At 44.4% G+C, this 14890-nt stretch overlaps 1 protein-coding gene across 1 annotated transcript in view; it reads left to right on the top strand.

The window, feature by feature from the left end:
* The window catches only part of PLPP3 (phospholipid phosphatase 3), a 124302-nt gene that overhangs the window by 102491 nt on the left and 6921 nt on the right, over positions 1–14890 (top strand). The window contains exon 5 of the mRNA XM_030206267.1: positions 2365–2541. Coding sequence (XP_030062127.1) covers positions 2365–2541 — 177 coding nt within the window. The remainder of the gene's footprint in view (positions 1–2364; positions 2542–14890) is intronic.

Here is a 14890-nt window from a genome sequence, read left to right as displayed (position 1 = left end):
TAACTGTCAAATCTGTGTGCATTAAACATGCACTAAAAATATACATATATATTTTGAGGGACATGTCAGAGGACGGAGAGTGGGAGTTCGCGCAGCTACATTAGCGTGTGCTAACTGGTTAGCGCACGGATACCGCATTAGCCCTTACCACCTACAAAATGGGTGGTGATAAGTGCTCATGTGGTAAATGTTTTTAATGGCAACATTAGCGCATTAGCGCAGGGCCATTAATTTTTTTAAAAAGCAATTTTTACAGCTGCAGTAAAACTGGCCTTAGCGTGCGGGAAACAACTGCGTAAGGGTGCACTAAGGCCGCTTTTTACCGCAGCTTAGTAAAAGGACCCCTAAATGATTTAGGAGCATCCAGTTTGTTTGTTTTTTTTGTGTGGGGGGGAGAGGGTAGCGCTTGTTTTTTTTCAGTGGTAGTCCCAAGGTGAATTACATTCAGGCATAGTAGGGTATTCATTTCCCTCCCCAGGAATTTACAATCAACGTGTGTACCACTAAATCTGCAGTCCTAAGTGTTTGCAGATAGGTTCTCCATAGCATTCAGCTCCAATCTGGCGCCTAACCTTTGGGCGCTGTACTCACGCCTGCTAAAAGCAGGTGTAAATGGCAGCTCCCAATTTAGGTGCATTTTGGGTGTACTCTAATACCACGCGTGGTTTTTGAAACGCCCTGACACGACCACGCCCCCCTTTCAGATATGTGCTGTGAAAATTAGACGCCAACCCTTATAAAATAGAACGGTTGCGTACTTAAATTCCAATTGATGCCAATTAACTGCAGTAACTGGTTGTTAGCACCCAGTTATTGCTAGTTAAGGGCTTGTTGATCAATAATTATTGATTTATTAGGATTTATTTACTGCCTTTCTGAAGGAATTCACTTAAGGTGGCGTACAGCAAGAATAAGTCAAACATAAGCCATAGACAATTACAACAGTAAAAAATATTCAAATAACAATACAAAGTATGGCGTAGTATACTACTTACAATGTCAACACAATACGTATTAAAACATTTTCATAGGCAGCATAGGGTGTAAGCAAAGATGGAACATTTAGATAGATAGAGTGACAGGAATAACAAAATAAGATACTAATTTAAAGAAAGTTGCAAATGAGATCAGAAGCGCAACCTAGGTACACACCCAAATTTTGGCATGCAACTTTTTTTTTTTTTTTTTTTTGTGACATTTGTACCCCGCACTTTCCCACTTATGGCAGGCTCAATGCGGCTTACATGGGGCAATGGAGGGTTAAGTGACTTGCCCAGAGTCACAAGGAGCTGCCTGTGACTGAAGTGGGAATCGAACTCAGTTCCTCAGTTCCCCAGGACCAAAGTCCACCACCCTAACCACTAGGCCACTCCTCCACTGTTGCTACTATTTGAGATTCTACATGGAATGTTGCTAGTGGAATAGCAACATTCCATGTTGAACCTCCAATAGTAGCAACATTCCATGTAGAATCTCCAACAGTAGCAACATTCCATGTAGAATCTCCAATAGTATCCATTTTATTTTTGTTACATTTGTACCCTGCGCTTTCCCACTCATGGCAGGCTCAATGCGGTTTACATGGGGCAATGGAGGGTTAAGTGACTTGCCCAGAGTCACAAGGAGCTGCCTGTGCCTGAAGTGGGAATTGAACTCAGTTCCTCTGGACCAAAGTCCACCACCCTAACCACTAGGCCACTCCTCCACTGTTGCTACTATTTGAGATTCTACATGGAATGTTGCTATTCCACTAGCAACATTCCATGTAGAAGTCGGCCCTTGCAGATCACCCATGTGGCCGCGCAGGCTTCTGCTTCTGTGAGTCTGACGTCCTGCACGTACGTGCAGGACGTCAGACTCACAGAAACAGAAGGCTGCGCAGCCTTCTACATGGAATGTTGCTAGTGGAATAGCAACATTCCATGTAGAATCTCCAATAGTATCTATTTTATTTTTGTGACATTTGTGCCCCACGCTTTCCCGCTCATGGCAGGCTCAATGCGGCTTACATGGGGCAATGGAGGGTTAAGTGACTTGCCCAGAGTCACAAGGAGCTGCCTGTGACTGAAGTGGGAATCGAACTCAGTTCCTCAGTTCCCCAGGACCAAAGTCCACCACCCTAACCACTAGGCCACTCCTCCACTCCGGCACCATATATTGAATCCAGGGGATAGCCCTTGACAAGGATAGCCCTAATTAAGGTCTACCCGTCAGCGGCATGAACCTTTAACAGACAGGGTCTTTTGCACATGCCCACATGCCATAAGGTTAAATATGAAAGCAATGCTTCGGTGGTGGTCCTTTTTTTCATTACTTTTGTGCTTTGATGATTATCATTGATCTCTCCAATTTTTCTTTGTCTAGTTCTACCTGCAGGCAAGGTTCACCTGGAGGGGAGCTCGACTCCTGCGTCCCCTTATTCAGTTCACTCTGATCATGATGGCATTGTACACCGGTCTGTCCCGCGTTTCTGACCACAAGCATCACCCTAGCGATGTGGTAGCAGGATTTGCACAAGGAGCTCTGGTGGCATATTGCATAGTAAGTACATAATAATTAATCCCTTCATCGATTTTGTAGAACTGGCACAATTTTATTATACAAACAATTTTCTACTGACATGTAAAATAAAGCTGAAAACTTTGCAATCAAGGTGGGACATCCAGCCCGTGTGGTGTGCATTGGTGGCTAATGCGCAATATAATGTCTTCTTTCACACATTTGGTCTTGATGAGGTTCTGACCCAGGTCAAAATAAACTACAGATTAGGGATGGGCAGCCCAAAAATGTTCATTTTGTGTTGTTTCTTATGCCATTTTCAGCAATTATCATTTTATTCATTTTCATTTGGCTATTTTGTTGGTTGTTGATAATAGTGTACATTTTTTTGAAAATAGTGCACACTGTGGACTGGATTTAAGAAATAGCGCTCAAAATTCAGTGTCTGAAAACATCGGCACTAAGCACAATTCTATTATAGAATCGCACTTAGCGCCAATTCCACGTCAAACTTTTAGGTGCCGGACTTATGCCTGGTAAAACCAGGTGTAAATGCTGGCACCAAACTTGGGCCCACTCAGGCATGTTCTGTAAATTCATGTGCAACTTTATGGAACACTTCTGTGAGACCACGGGAAAGGGTTATGGGGTGACCCTGGGATAACTGAGCCACACAAGGTATATACCGTATTTTTCGGACTATAAGATGCACCTAGGTTTTAGAGGAGGGAAATAGGAAAAAAAAAATTTTCCTTTTTCCCTTCTCTAAAACCTAGGTGCTCCGGTGCGTCTTGTCCGAAGCCCTCCCTCCGAGTTTGGGATCGCCCTCCCCCCGGCCCTGTCACCACTTCTCCCTACTCACGACACGCGTGAATTGAAGTCTCGGCGGCCATTTTGAATCTCGCCGAGACCGTCAGGCTGCATACAGGAGGATGGAGAGCAGCGCGCTGGGCAGGAAAGAGGGGGCTCTTTCCTGCCCCGACGTCACTAGACCACCAGGGAAGATCGCGTGACGTGAGTAGGGAGAAGTGGTGACAGGGCCGGGGGGAGGGCGATCCCGAACTCGGAGGGCGGGCGGTCAGCCAGCCAGCCAGCCAGCCAGCCAAATCTACCTTCGGACTATAAGACGCACCCCCCATTTTCCTCCCAAATTTTGGGGGGAAAAAATGCGTCTTATAGTCCGAAAAATACGGTAAGTGTGAAAGTAAATGTTTTTATTCACCTGAGCCCTGTTGCCTCATAGGCCAGGAACATCAGATGCAACAGTTTCTCTTATTTAGTACCAATCTTGAGTAGGCCTCTGGCTAGCAGGCCAAGCAGTCTGTGGCTGGTGAGGCTGCCCCGCCCCAAACACAGCCCATAAGTTGTGAGACTCAGGTCTGGCTGCAGTCAGACCTCAGCCAGGCTTGCAAGTCTTAACAAGAAAACAAAGCTGGCTTACCTCAGCCAGGTCACAGTATCTAAACACATTTAGTAAAGGCATAGACTTGTGCTTCAGCTCTTCCTTCCCTGGGCCTCCTTAACCTCAGCCTGGCCCTGTCTTTTAAACTCCCAAGTATTGACTCCACCCCTCCCGGCTCACTTCCTCCCAGGGCGGGATCAGTGTTCTTAAGGTAGCCCAGACTAGTTAGAGAGGAACTTTTCTTAAGGGGAGGGTGTCATTGTTGGGTCAGTTGAAGAGTGACTAGGAACCATTGTCGGGCTGTGTACACCAATAATTAGCACCACTAATTGGATTCTGGCAGCCATTATGGACCAACGATGAGTTGTGCAAGTCACGAGGCTTGTGAACCTCACGTGAAAAAGCCTTTACCAAGGCCCTAGTTACCGGTTCCATGAGTGTATATTTATTTATTTATTTATTTATTTATTTATTTATTTTAAATACGACTAAGCAGTTTCCATGAAAACATACATATTAAAATGCAAATAAAAATATATCTTCATTAACATACGTAACATGAAGTTCTGCAATCACAAACTCTCCAACTCTACATTGCCTATCAGAAAAAACACTTGAACAAAAATCTGTGTTTCTAACATTTTCTTATTTTGCTGTTATACGCAGCTGACCCGCACCTAGTGTTATAAGTGGGAATTAGCGCTGGGTTTTGAGCTTGCGCTATTTTCCCAATAGTGCATGATTGCAGCACAAGTTTGCACGTGCACGGTGGTTCCATTATTAGGAAAGAGTGGCGCATCACCCCATCCTCCCCTCTCAGCGTATCACCCACCTCCCCCTCCTCTAAAGCGCATCATCCTCGTCACCTGGGGGTGCACGGAGCAGTCGCGCAGCTGTCGGCTCTGCTGGTCCCCTGTCCTGGAATAGGAAGTAACGTCAAAGGGGGGTGGAGCCAACAGCTGCGCAGCTGCTTCATTCACCTCCTTGCTGCCTGCACCTGGGGCGGACCGTCCCCACCGCCCAGCCCTTGGCACGCTACTGGGTATGTCGTCAGCATTTCCTGCGCCGTTGTAAAGGACAGCTCATCCCAACTACAGATACACCTTTAAATGTTTGTGTTTGAGAAGGTGTTCATATCAAGCCCTGTCTATTGGCTGTTGAGCCAGCTTTTATATTCAGTGGAATCGGGAAAGGAGGTGGGTCCCAGCATTCAGCTGAACTCTTGCCAGCCTGGGCAAGTTAGCCCCGAAATTCAGGGCAGCCCAGGGACGCTAAAAGATAAACAAGTCATGAGACTTTTTCTCCTGTGAGGCTCAGCACATTCACTCAGAGCAGAATATTTTCTTTTTCACTGATGCCAGAGCTAGCAAACCACTGTAATTTGCGAGCTGCCAAACCAATTTCTAGGCTCTGTTTTCCCACTGTTCCTCTGTGTATTAGGTAGCCAGGCAGACAGTCTGAAGAGTCGGGCAGTGCGTCCTTGTCCTCTTCATAGTTAAACCTGAGGCTGTTTTGTGGGAACAGGATATATGGCTTAGCTCTTTGGACCAGGACCATTCTTGATATAGTAAAACGGTTGTGAGAAAATAGGCTGCAAAAGCCGAGATTGCTGACTCTTATACAAGTTGCTGGCTTGCAGTCTTCTGTTGGATGAATTGTCCAATTCTAATTGGTAGTGACGTAGGCTACCATTTAATGCGAGCATCGTGGGAGCACTGACACTCTTATTACTTGAGAGTCCAAAAAAATTATTTTGAAAAGGTTATGCATTTTTTCCTCGATGTTTAAACCAGCAGCCCCTACAGACCTGCAAAAACATTCAGATCCGCAGTGAAGATACCATTGTGTGCTCAGTTTATTCAGGCCTTACTCAGGCCTTAGAAGAATTTCCATCTGGAGGGACTGCAGAGGAGCTGCTTGGGAAAGTTTTTTTTTCTTTTTTGCAGATGACATTAGGATCTCTTATGCTGTGGAAATAATGAGGAGTAGATGGGCAGCTGAATGGTTAGTGCAGGGGACCGGGAACCAGAGGACCTGGGTTCAAGTCCCAGTGCAGCTCCTTATGATTCTGCTCAAGTCACTTAACCCTTCATCGACCCCCCTGGTACATTTTGTACCTGTGTGTAATATGTAAACTGCTTTGATTGCAATCACAGAAAGGCAGCATTTCAAATCCCTTCCCCTTTCAAGCTTGATGAGAGACTAAGATGGAGACAATGAATCAAGAAACACAACATACAAAGCATATCTTTGAATGTACAGAAACCTAAGGGAAGAGTGTACTATATATATATATATATTTTTTTTTTTTTTTTGTACCCCGTGCTTTCCCACTCCTAGCAGGCTCAATGCAGCTTAGGTACTTATTTGTACCTGGGGCAATGGAGGGTTAAGTGACTTGCCTAGAGTCACAAGGAGCTGCCTGTGCCTGAAGTGGGAATCGAACCCGGTTCCCCAGGACCAAAGCCCACCACTCTAACCACTAGGCCACTCCCCCATATTTGAAATAGGAGAAGGATTTGGGGGAAGTAGCATGGCTGGCGTTAGGGGATGGTAACTAGGGCAGTTGCCCTGGGCCCTTATGCCTGTCTCAATCTGGAGGAGACATAGCTTGAAGGTAGGCTTTGGGCCCCCTCTCCAGTTTATGCCCTGCAAGTTTAACACCAGCCCTGGGAAGGGGTTGGGGGGGGGGGGGGGGGTTCTCGCATCGTGAACACGTCTTAGTAAAAGACGCCCTAAATAAATAAAATATCATAAAAACTCGACTAGCTGGGATCTCCCAGGACAGGTTTGGGAACCCATGGGCTAAATTATCTAACTAAATAATTCAGTCCTTTCCTAAGTGCTGGTTTTTAAAAGCACATGGTCGCCTTTTCTGTTTTTTTGGAAGGACATGTACCTTCTCTCCTGTTCTTTGTACATCTCTGTGATAATATAAAAGATGATAGCTGAAAAGATGAATTGGTCCATCCTGTCTGCCCAGACTTTTTTTTCCCCTAATGACCTCGATGTCAGAGATGTCAAGGAACAGGGAGGCAGGCCTAGGCGGCCCTCTTTTCTGCACGTATTTGGAATGCACGCTGATAAACATGGTGTTATCAGTTCTTTGAAATTTTGAAAGATTACTTAAATTGCAGATGGTAGCATAAGTAAGTATACTGGATTGTCTCAGGAAATGTGAAGCACTCAGAGCAGCTGTGCCTGCAGCAGAAAAGCCATTGTAGAGTGGGGGTGGAGGTGGAATCTGTGCTGAAAAATCACTCTTCAAAAAGCTTGCCCCTAGTTTGGGCATTTCTTGTCAGGCAGGGTTTGCAGGATTCTTCTTCATCCCATGTCGGAATAATAGTTGGGAAATAAAATAATGAAGTCCTGATTCCGTTAAGACTAAGGATGGGGAGCTGAACATTTTTGTTTCGGGTCATTTTCCATGTTGTTTATGAGAATTTTTCATTTTATTCGTTTTTATCTGTCTACTTTGTCGTTACGTCAGTTTCCAGTAATACTGCGCACTGTGTTGAAAAAGAACAGGCTCTCTCAGAAAGAGGGCGTACTGTTTTCCTGAGTTTGTGCATTCGCAATAGATCATGCATGCGTGGTGGTTCCACTATCAGGAAAGAGGTCTATAAAATAATGAGTGGAGTTGAACGGGTAGATGTGAAGCGTCTGTTCACGCTTTCCAAAAATACTAGGACTAGGGGGCATGCGATGAAGCTACAATGTAGAAAATTTAAAACGAATCGGAGAAAAAGTTTCTTCACTCAATGTGTAATTAAACTCTGGAATTCGTTGCCAGATAATGTGGTAAAGGCTGTTATCTTAGCAGAGTTTAAAAAAGGTTTGGACGGCTTCCTAAAGGAAAAGTTCATAGACCGTTATTAAATGGACTTGGGGAAAATCCACTATTTCTGGGATAAGCAGTATAAAATGTTTTGTACATTTTTAGGATCTTGCCGGGTATCTGTGACCTGGATTGGCCACTGTTGGAAACAGGATGCTGGGCTCGATGGACCTTTGGTCTTTGCCAGTATGGCAATTCTTATGTACTTATGTATTATTGATGAATGAAAAAAACATGAAGGACTGATTTCAGTAAATGGTGCTCAAAATGTGGCCCCCCAAATTGGCATTAAACGGTATTTATTTATTTACTAGGAAAAAATGCCCGTTTCTGAGCGCAATGAAACGGGCGCTAGCAAGGGGCCCCCTCCCTCCGTCCCTCCGAGCTACTTGCCTTGTTTGGGGTTGGCGTTCGCATTGCGTTTCGGCCCTCTCAGTGTTATAGCTCCGCCCTCGACGTCATGACGTTTTGACGCGAGGGCGGTGCAGACCCTCCCTCCGTCCCTCCGAGCTACTTGCGTTGTTCAGGGTTCGCCTCGCGTTTCGGCCCTCCGAGTGTTATAGCTCCGCCCTCGACGTCATGACGTTTTGACGTGAGGGCGGTGCAGACACTCCAGGGCACACCGGATATCTCGGGCGCCTCAACTTCCGTGGAGGCTTCAGAACGTTGGGGTTGCCTTTTATATAGAGAGATTTGTTGCATTTGTACCCCACATTTTCCCACCCATTTGCAGGCTCAATGTGGCTTACAAAGTTCCATCATGGCAGTCGCCATTCAAGAGTAAAGAAACAATAGGTATTACATAAACAGCAAGTATAACGTAATAGATTTAAGCATTTCAGTATATAAGGAAACAGTCCAAATATCAGGTGAGTAGTGATGCAATAGAGTTCCTATTATTAATTATTATGGTATGTCTTGTTGGAAAGATAAGTGTTTAGTGATTTTCGAAAGTTGATTAAGCCGTAAATAGTTTTCCGGTTAAGTGGCAATGCATTCCATAGCTGCGTGCTCATGTAGGAAAAGCTGGACGCATGTGGTAATCTGTATTTTAGACCCTTACAGCTGGGGGAGTGAAGATTTCTATAACAGGCGTTCCGGGATTGATGCCCTTTATAGAATAGTGCATAATGCTAGGCTCTGTACATGACGCTTTATACCAGCTGAAACCTGGTGTAAATTGTGATGCATAATTTAGACACAGATCCCTGGTATTCAGTAATATTACGCAGATCCTTAGTGAACGCCCCTGACCTGCTCATAGCTGTCCTATGGCCATGCTCCGTTTTGACTTGCTTGCTATAAGATTTGCGAACAGGTCTTTATAGTATAGCTCTCAGCAAGTTGCATGCATAAATCAAAAATATTGCTAATTAACGCCAATAATTGATAGCACCAAATTATTAGCGCTAATTGTCTCGTTAGCCAATTTAGTTGCATGAGTATCTCAGGATAGCATGCAATTTGTGCATGGGAATTTGCACGCCATTCAGCGAGCAATGAATATTTTTTTTCTGCTCTTTTTCATTTGATAACAACATGCGATGACTTAGGATTTGTCTTTCACGTTTCCTGTGTTGTTGAATTTTATGATAGATTATTGAGTGTGGGGGGGGGGGGGGGTTATAAGCACTGGGGGGGGGGTTGGACGAATTAGCCCATATCTTTGGTTTAATGAGGCAAAGGGATGGAAGGTCATATTAATGATAAGGGGAGGAGACAATTTAGGAACAGCACCTAAAGACACCTTCAAATCTCCCTCAAACTAGGTCGATGATGGAGGTGAGTTGGAATTTCACCTGCTTCTGCTTTAAAGCCAAGCTGAAACCAAAATTACTATCGAGGACAAGGAAATCGGTCTCCTGGTTTTAGAATGTTCAGATGGTTTTAAGACATTTGGATGGTGTTAAGAGTTCAGCATTGTCAAACAATAATTGAACTCAAATGACCAGATTTTCAGTTGGTAGAGTTACTGACACCTAATCTGTATAATCAGCACTGCCATCCATATAAGTAGCCCACAATTAAAAAGATGATAATAGTTCATTTATGAGGCCTCATGGTGTAGTTGGTAGGTCGTTTGACTACTGCACCCAAAACCTGAGTTCAAATCCCTCACTGGGATTTCTGTCAGTTTGCCAATCTCTGGCCAACTCAGCTATCCATCTACGTTTTGTAAGAAAATGAGTACCTGGCCTGGGCTGAGGGGGCTATAGATGATCGGAGAAGGCAATGGCACGCACCCCACCAAGCAACTGTCATACAAGTGGCAGCCCTCATATGTCATTCACGTATTGGTGGATTTCACATTGTGTTGTTTTGGTTTTTTTTTGTTACATTTGTACCCTGCGCTTTCCTCACTCATGGCAGGCTCAATGTGGCTTACATGGGGCAATGGAGGGTTAAGTGACTTGCCCAGAGTCACAAGGAGCTGCCTGTGCCTGAAGTGGGAATTGAACTCAGTTCCTCAGGACCAAAGTCCACCACCCTAACCACTAGGCCACTCCTCCACTGTTGCTACTATTTGAGCTATTCCACTAGCAACATTCCATGTAAAAGTCGGCCCTTGCAGATCACCAATGTGGCCGCGCAGGCTTCTACATGGAATGTTGCTAGTGGAATAGCAACATTCCATGTAGAATCTCCAATAGTATCTATTTTATTTTTGTTACATTTGTACCCTGCGCTTTCCCACTCATGGCAGGTTCAATGCAGCTTACATGGGGCAATGGAGGATAAGTGACTTGCCCAGAGTCACAAGGAGCTGCCTGTGCCTGAAGTGGGAATCGAACTCAGTTCCTCAGGACCAAAGTCCACCACCCTAACCACTAGGCAACTCCTCCACTCTGGCTTGTATTTTGGATGAAATCCATTCAACTCTTGATTCCCAGCATTTAAGGAAGACCGTTATCATTTAGTATGACAATAGCAGTGAGGAAAAGAGGCCTCCAAGTCAGTGGAGCAACCATAGAACCATTTAGGGTCGCCAGCTGGCTCCAGATTTCCAGCACAAGCCGATCCGGTTCTGTTTCTATCAAACTTCCTGCAGGAACTCATAGGGGCTTATTTACGAATTGTGATAGGATTTACACTTACTGCATGTTGACAGCAAAAATTAACATGCAGTAAATGCAGGAGTAGCCTAGTGGTTAGTGCAGTGGACTTTGATCCTGGGGAAGTGAGCTGGATTCCCACTGCAGCTCCCTGTAATTCTGGGCAAGTCACTTAACCCTCCATTGACCCTGGTACAAAATAAGTGCCTGAATATATGTAAACCGCTTTGAATGTAGTTGCAAAAACCTCAGAAAGGTGGTATATCAAGTCCCATTTCCCTTTCCCCCTTTCCCTTATGACATCACAATATCAGAAGTGAGCCAAGTATTGGGCAATCAAGCCATTGTGACATCACTGATGAGGTTGGCTCAGGCATTGGTGGAATGAGGCATTATGACATCACAGTATCAGCTCCAGTGGAGGAGTTGCCTAGTGGTTAGTGCAGTGGACTTTGATCCTGGGGAACTGAGTTCGATTCCCACTGCAGCTCCTTGTGACTCTGGGCAAGTCACTTATCCCTCCATTGCCCCTGGTACAAAAATAAGTACCTGAATATATGTAAACTGCTTTGAATGTAGTTGCAAAAACCTCAGAAAGGTGGTATATCAAGTCCCATTTCCCTTTCCCTATATTTACTCCACAGGGCAAACTGTTAACGCATTATCTAGAGTGGCAGATAGCATGGGAGTACCCACTCTATCTGCCACTGCAGGTAACTTGGCATGGGCCCACTCAAAAATAAATAAATAAATGGCATCAGCACTGCTGTGGTGGTGCATCATCCCCCACATCTCTCGCCGAGAGCCGATTCCTCCCCCCCCCCCCCCACCACCACTTACATTTCTCTGATACTACCCAAAGCCTCAGTACATCCCGCAAGGCTCCATTCGCTCCCCCTTGTCCTCCCAGCAGTATATTCACTATCCAGAGAGCTATGTGCATAAAATTAGGACAGCAATCCCACCGTCCTAACTTAAACTGCATAGTTATTTGCAAAGTGGCTGAATATCACCACCCGCTGCTGAATATGAATTCTGAGCACCACCACCTAGGTGGAGAGTGACACTGAATATAAATGGCAGATGACGTTTAACGTGAGCAAGTGCAAAGTAGTGCGTGTGGGAAAGAGGAACCCGGACTGTAGGTACGCAATACAAGGTTCCACATTAGGAGTCGCTGATCAGGAAAGGAATCTAGGTGTCATCGTTGATGATACATTGAAATCCTCTGCTCAGTGTGCGGCGGTGGCTAAGAAGGCAAATGTAATGTTAGGAATTATTAGGAAAGGAATGGAAAACAAAAAGGAGGACGTTATAATGCCTTTGTATCTCTCCATGGTGTGACCACACCTCAAATATTGTGTTCAATTCTGGTCGCCGCATCTCAAAAAAAGATATAGTGGAATTAGAAAAGGTACAGAGAAGGGCGACAAAAATGATAAAGGGGATGGGACTTCTTCCCTATGAGGAAAGGCTAAAACAGCTAGGGTTCTTCAGCTTGGAGAAAGATGGCTGAAGGGAGATATGATAGACATCTATAAAATAATGAGTGGAGTGGAACGGGTAAAGGTGAATCGCTTGTTTACTCTTTCCAAAAATACTAGGGGGCACGCAATGAAGCTACAATGTAATAAATTTAAAACAAATCAGTGAAAATCTTTCTTCACTCAATGTGTAATTAAACTCTGGAATTCGTTGCCAGAGAATGTGGTAAAAGGAGTTAGCTTAGCAGGATTTTAAAAAAGGTTTGGCTAGCTTCCTAAAAGAAAAATCCATAAGCCATTATTAAGATGGACTTGGGGAAAATTCACTACTTATTTGTAGGATAAGCAACATAAAATGTATTGTACTGTTTTGGGATTGCCAGGTGCTTGTGACCTGGATTGGCCACTGTTGGAAACAGGATGCTGGACGTGATGGACCTTAGGTCTGTTCTAGTATGGCAACACTTATATACTTATGTATACTTATAAAACAAATAATTGTGGCACTCGAGTCTCTTTTAATGCAGAAACTCATCAATTTCTGGGCATAAGCTGCAACCCCCCCCCCCCCCCCCCCCCCCCCCCCCCCCCAGCCTTCGCTGTCCCTTTGGAATCTTCAGCTTCGTTTTTCCTTCTATTAGTTGAACTCATAATGCATCTGAGTAGCTGAAAAAAAAATCTAAGTTCCTGAACTAAAGGGTTAAAAGTAGACTCACACTTCATAGATATCTCTCTATATAAAAGGCAACCCCAACGTTCTGAAGCCTCCACGGAAGTTGAGGTGCCCGAGATATCCGGTGTGCACTGGAGTGTCTGCACCGCCCTCGCGTCAAAACGTCAAGACGTCGAGGGCGGAGCTATGACACTCGACGAGGGCCGAAACGGAAACGCCACAGCGAACAAGGCAAGTAGCTCGGAGGGACGGAGGGAGGGGACCCCTTGCTAACGCCCGTTTCATTGTGCTCAGAAACGGGCATTTTTTCCTAGTTGTTCTATAATAAGCGGTTTGGGGTTAGATCACTGATTTCCTTTCTCTTTTTTTTTTTTCTTGTTGGGAAAAGTGTTTTGATATAGTGATGGAAGATTGGACTCTTAACTCGTGTGAACCATGATGATGCACAGAGCTACTTTGTATCTTTGTGATGATTCAAACCGTTTTCATCATTAAAGTCTTCTGAATTGATGCACACCATGACTCACAAGGATGCTGGAGGCATTTCTAAATCATTCCTGTTATCGTTACAAGGGCTGTGTTCAGGAATGATTACAGTATATTTTTTAGCAAATTCCCAGCTGTATGTCTCAGCGTCATCAATCAACATTGACATGTACTTTCTTAAAGCAAATTAATATACTGGATTTATTTATTGCAGATTTTCTACATAAATAAAGTGAAGGTTTTTTTTTTGTAATGCTTTAGTGTGTTTGCGTACAGCTTTTGAATGTAGTGGACTGTGTCAATGTAGCCTTTATCCTTTGCGAGATTAAATGTGGGCCTTTAATTAAAGAGACGGGTGTGTCTTTTCCTTTTCTTTATCATTATTTTTTTTTTTTAAGTTCTCCAAGACTGCTTAACCTTTACATCAGAGTGGAAAGAAGTTGCTTGCAGGAAACATAAGACATGGGCTCAGTTTCTGCAGCACATTCCAAACCTTTTGCTGTCGGTTTTCTTTGTGGGTGGAGAGCACCTTCTACAGGAAATGGAACAAGCCCCAGCTAGGAACCTTTCCTGCTTACTGTGGTGCTGAATAATTCAAGTGCCCAGGATATTTAGCAGCATTTTAACCTTGGAAGGTTATGTTTCATGTGAGTGTTTGGATAACCCAGCCACAGGACCCTGAAACGGCAGATGTGGGTTAGACTACAGCAGAAGGTGAAAGCTAGAGCGTTAGTTAAGTTTAACTATTTCAAGCCTACCGGGTTTAATGGACTGAGGAAAGCTTGTACATGCCTCTGTTTTCCTCCTGTGCAGTTGGTTTTAGAATCTGGCCTTCCCAGCTTCCTTGTTTTATTTCATGGCTGGGCAGCCTGTCATTTCCAGTTCAGTTTGCTAGTAGTCTGCTTCATATACTTACCATTAGCTGGTACAAACTGTTGGCGTTTTGTCCAAGGGTTAACTAAAACCCGATTTGGTTTTTGCGTATTTCAAGTTTTCAGTATAAAGTTGTACTTTTATTTATTTTCTATAATCATTTGCAGAAAGATATCTGGTATTTATATCCTGGCTTTAAAGACAAATGTGTGGGTTTTTTGCTGTCAGATGATGTGTGAATTATGCAGCAGAGAGAGATTCCAAAACCTTGTTCGGTTGGCAAAGTCCAGTCCTTTCGGAAACTGCTTTGTAGAGGTTGCAGAGGTTTTCCTCTCATTATTTACTTAGGTTTTCTTGCCGCAGTACTGCCCTCTGAAATGGTCCACTGCTCGCCCTTTCACATCCTGCTGGCAGCTTACATCATAGGCTATCCAGGAAAAGGTGGCTTAATATCTCTTCCTTCCATTGGCTTCAACATGCAAGTCATGGTGACTGAACCTTGGATATCAATGAGAAAGGGAACATCAGAGGACATCAGACAGCCGTGACTCATTCCAAGACATTGCTTTATGTAGAGTAGCT

This window comes from Microcaecilia unicolor, chromosome 6 (genome assembly GCF_901765095.1).
Source record: "Microcaecilia unicolor chromosome 6, aMicUni1.1, whole genome shotgun sequence".
Classification (NCBI taxonomy): domain Eukaryota; kingdom Metazoa; phylum Chordata; class Amphibia; order Gymnophiona; family Siphonopidae; genus Microcaecilia; species Microcaecilia unicolor.
This window is presented reverse-complemented; position numbering and strand designations above follow the sequence as displayed.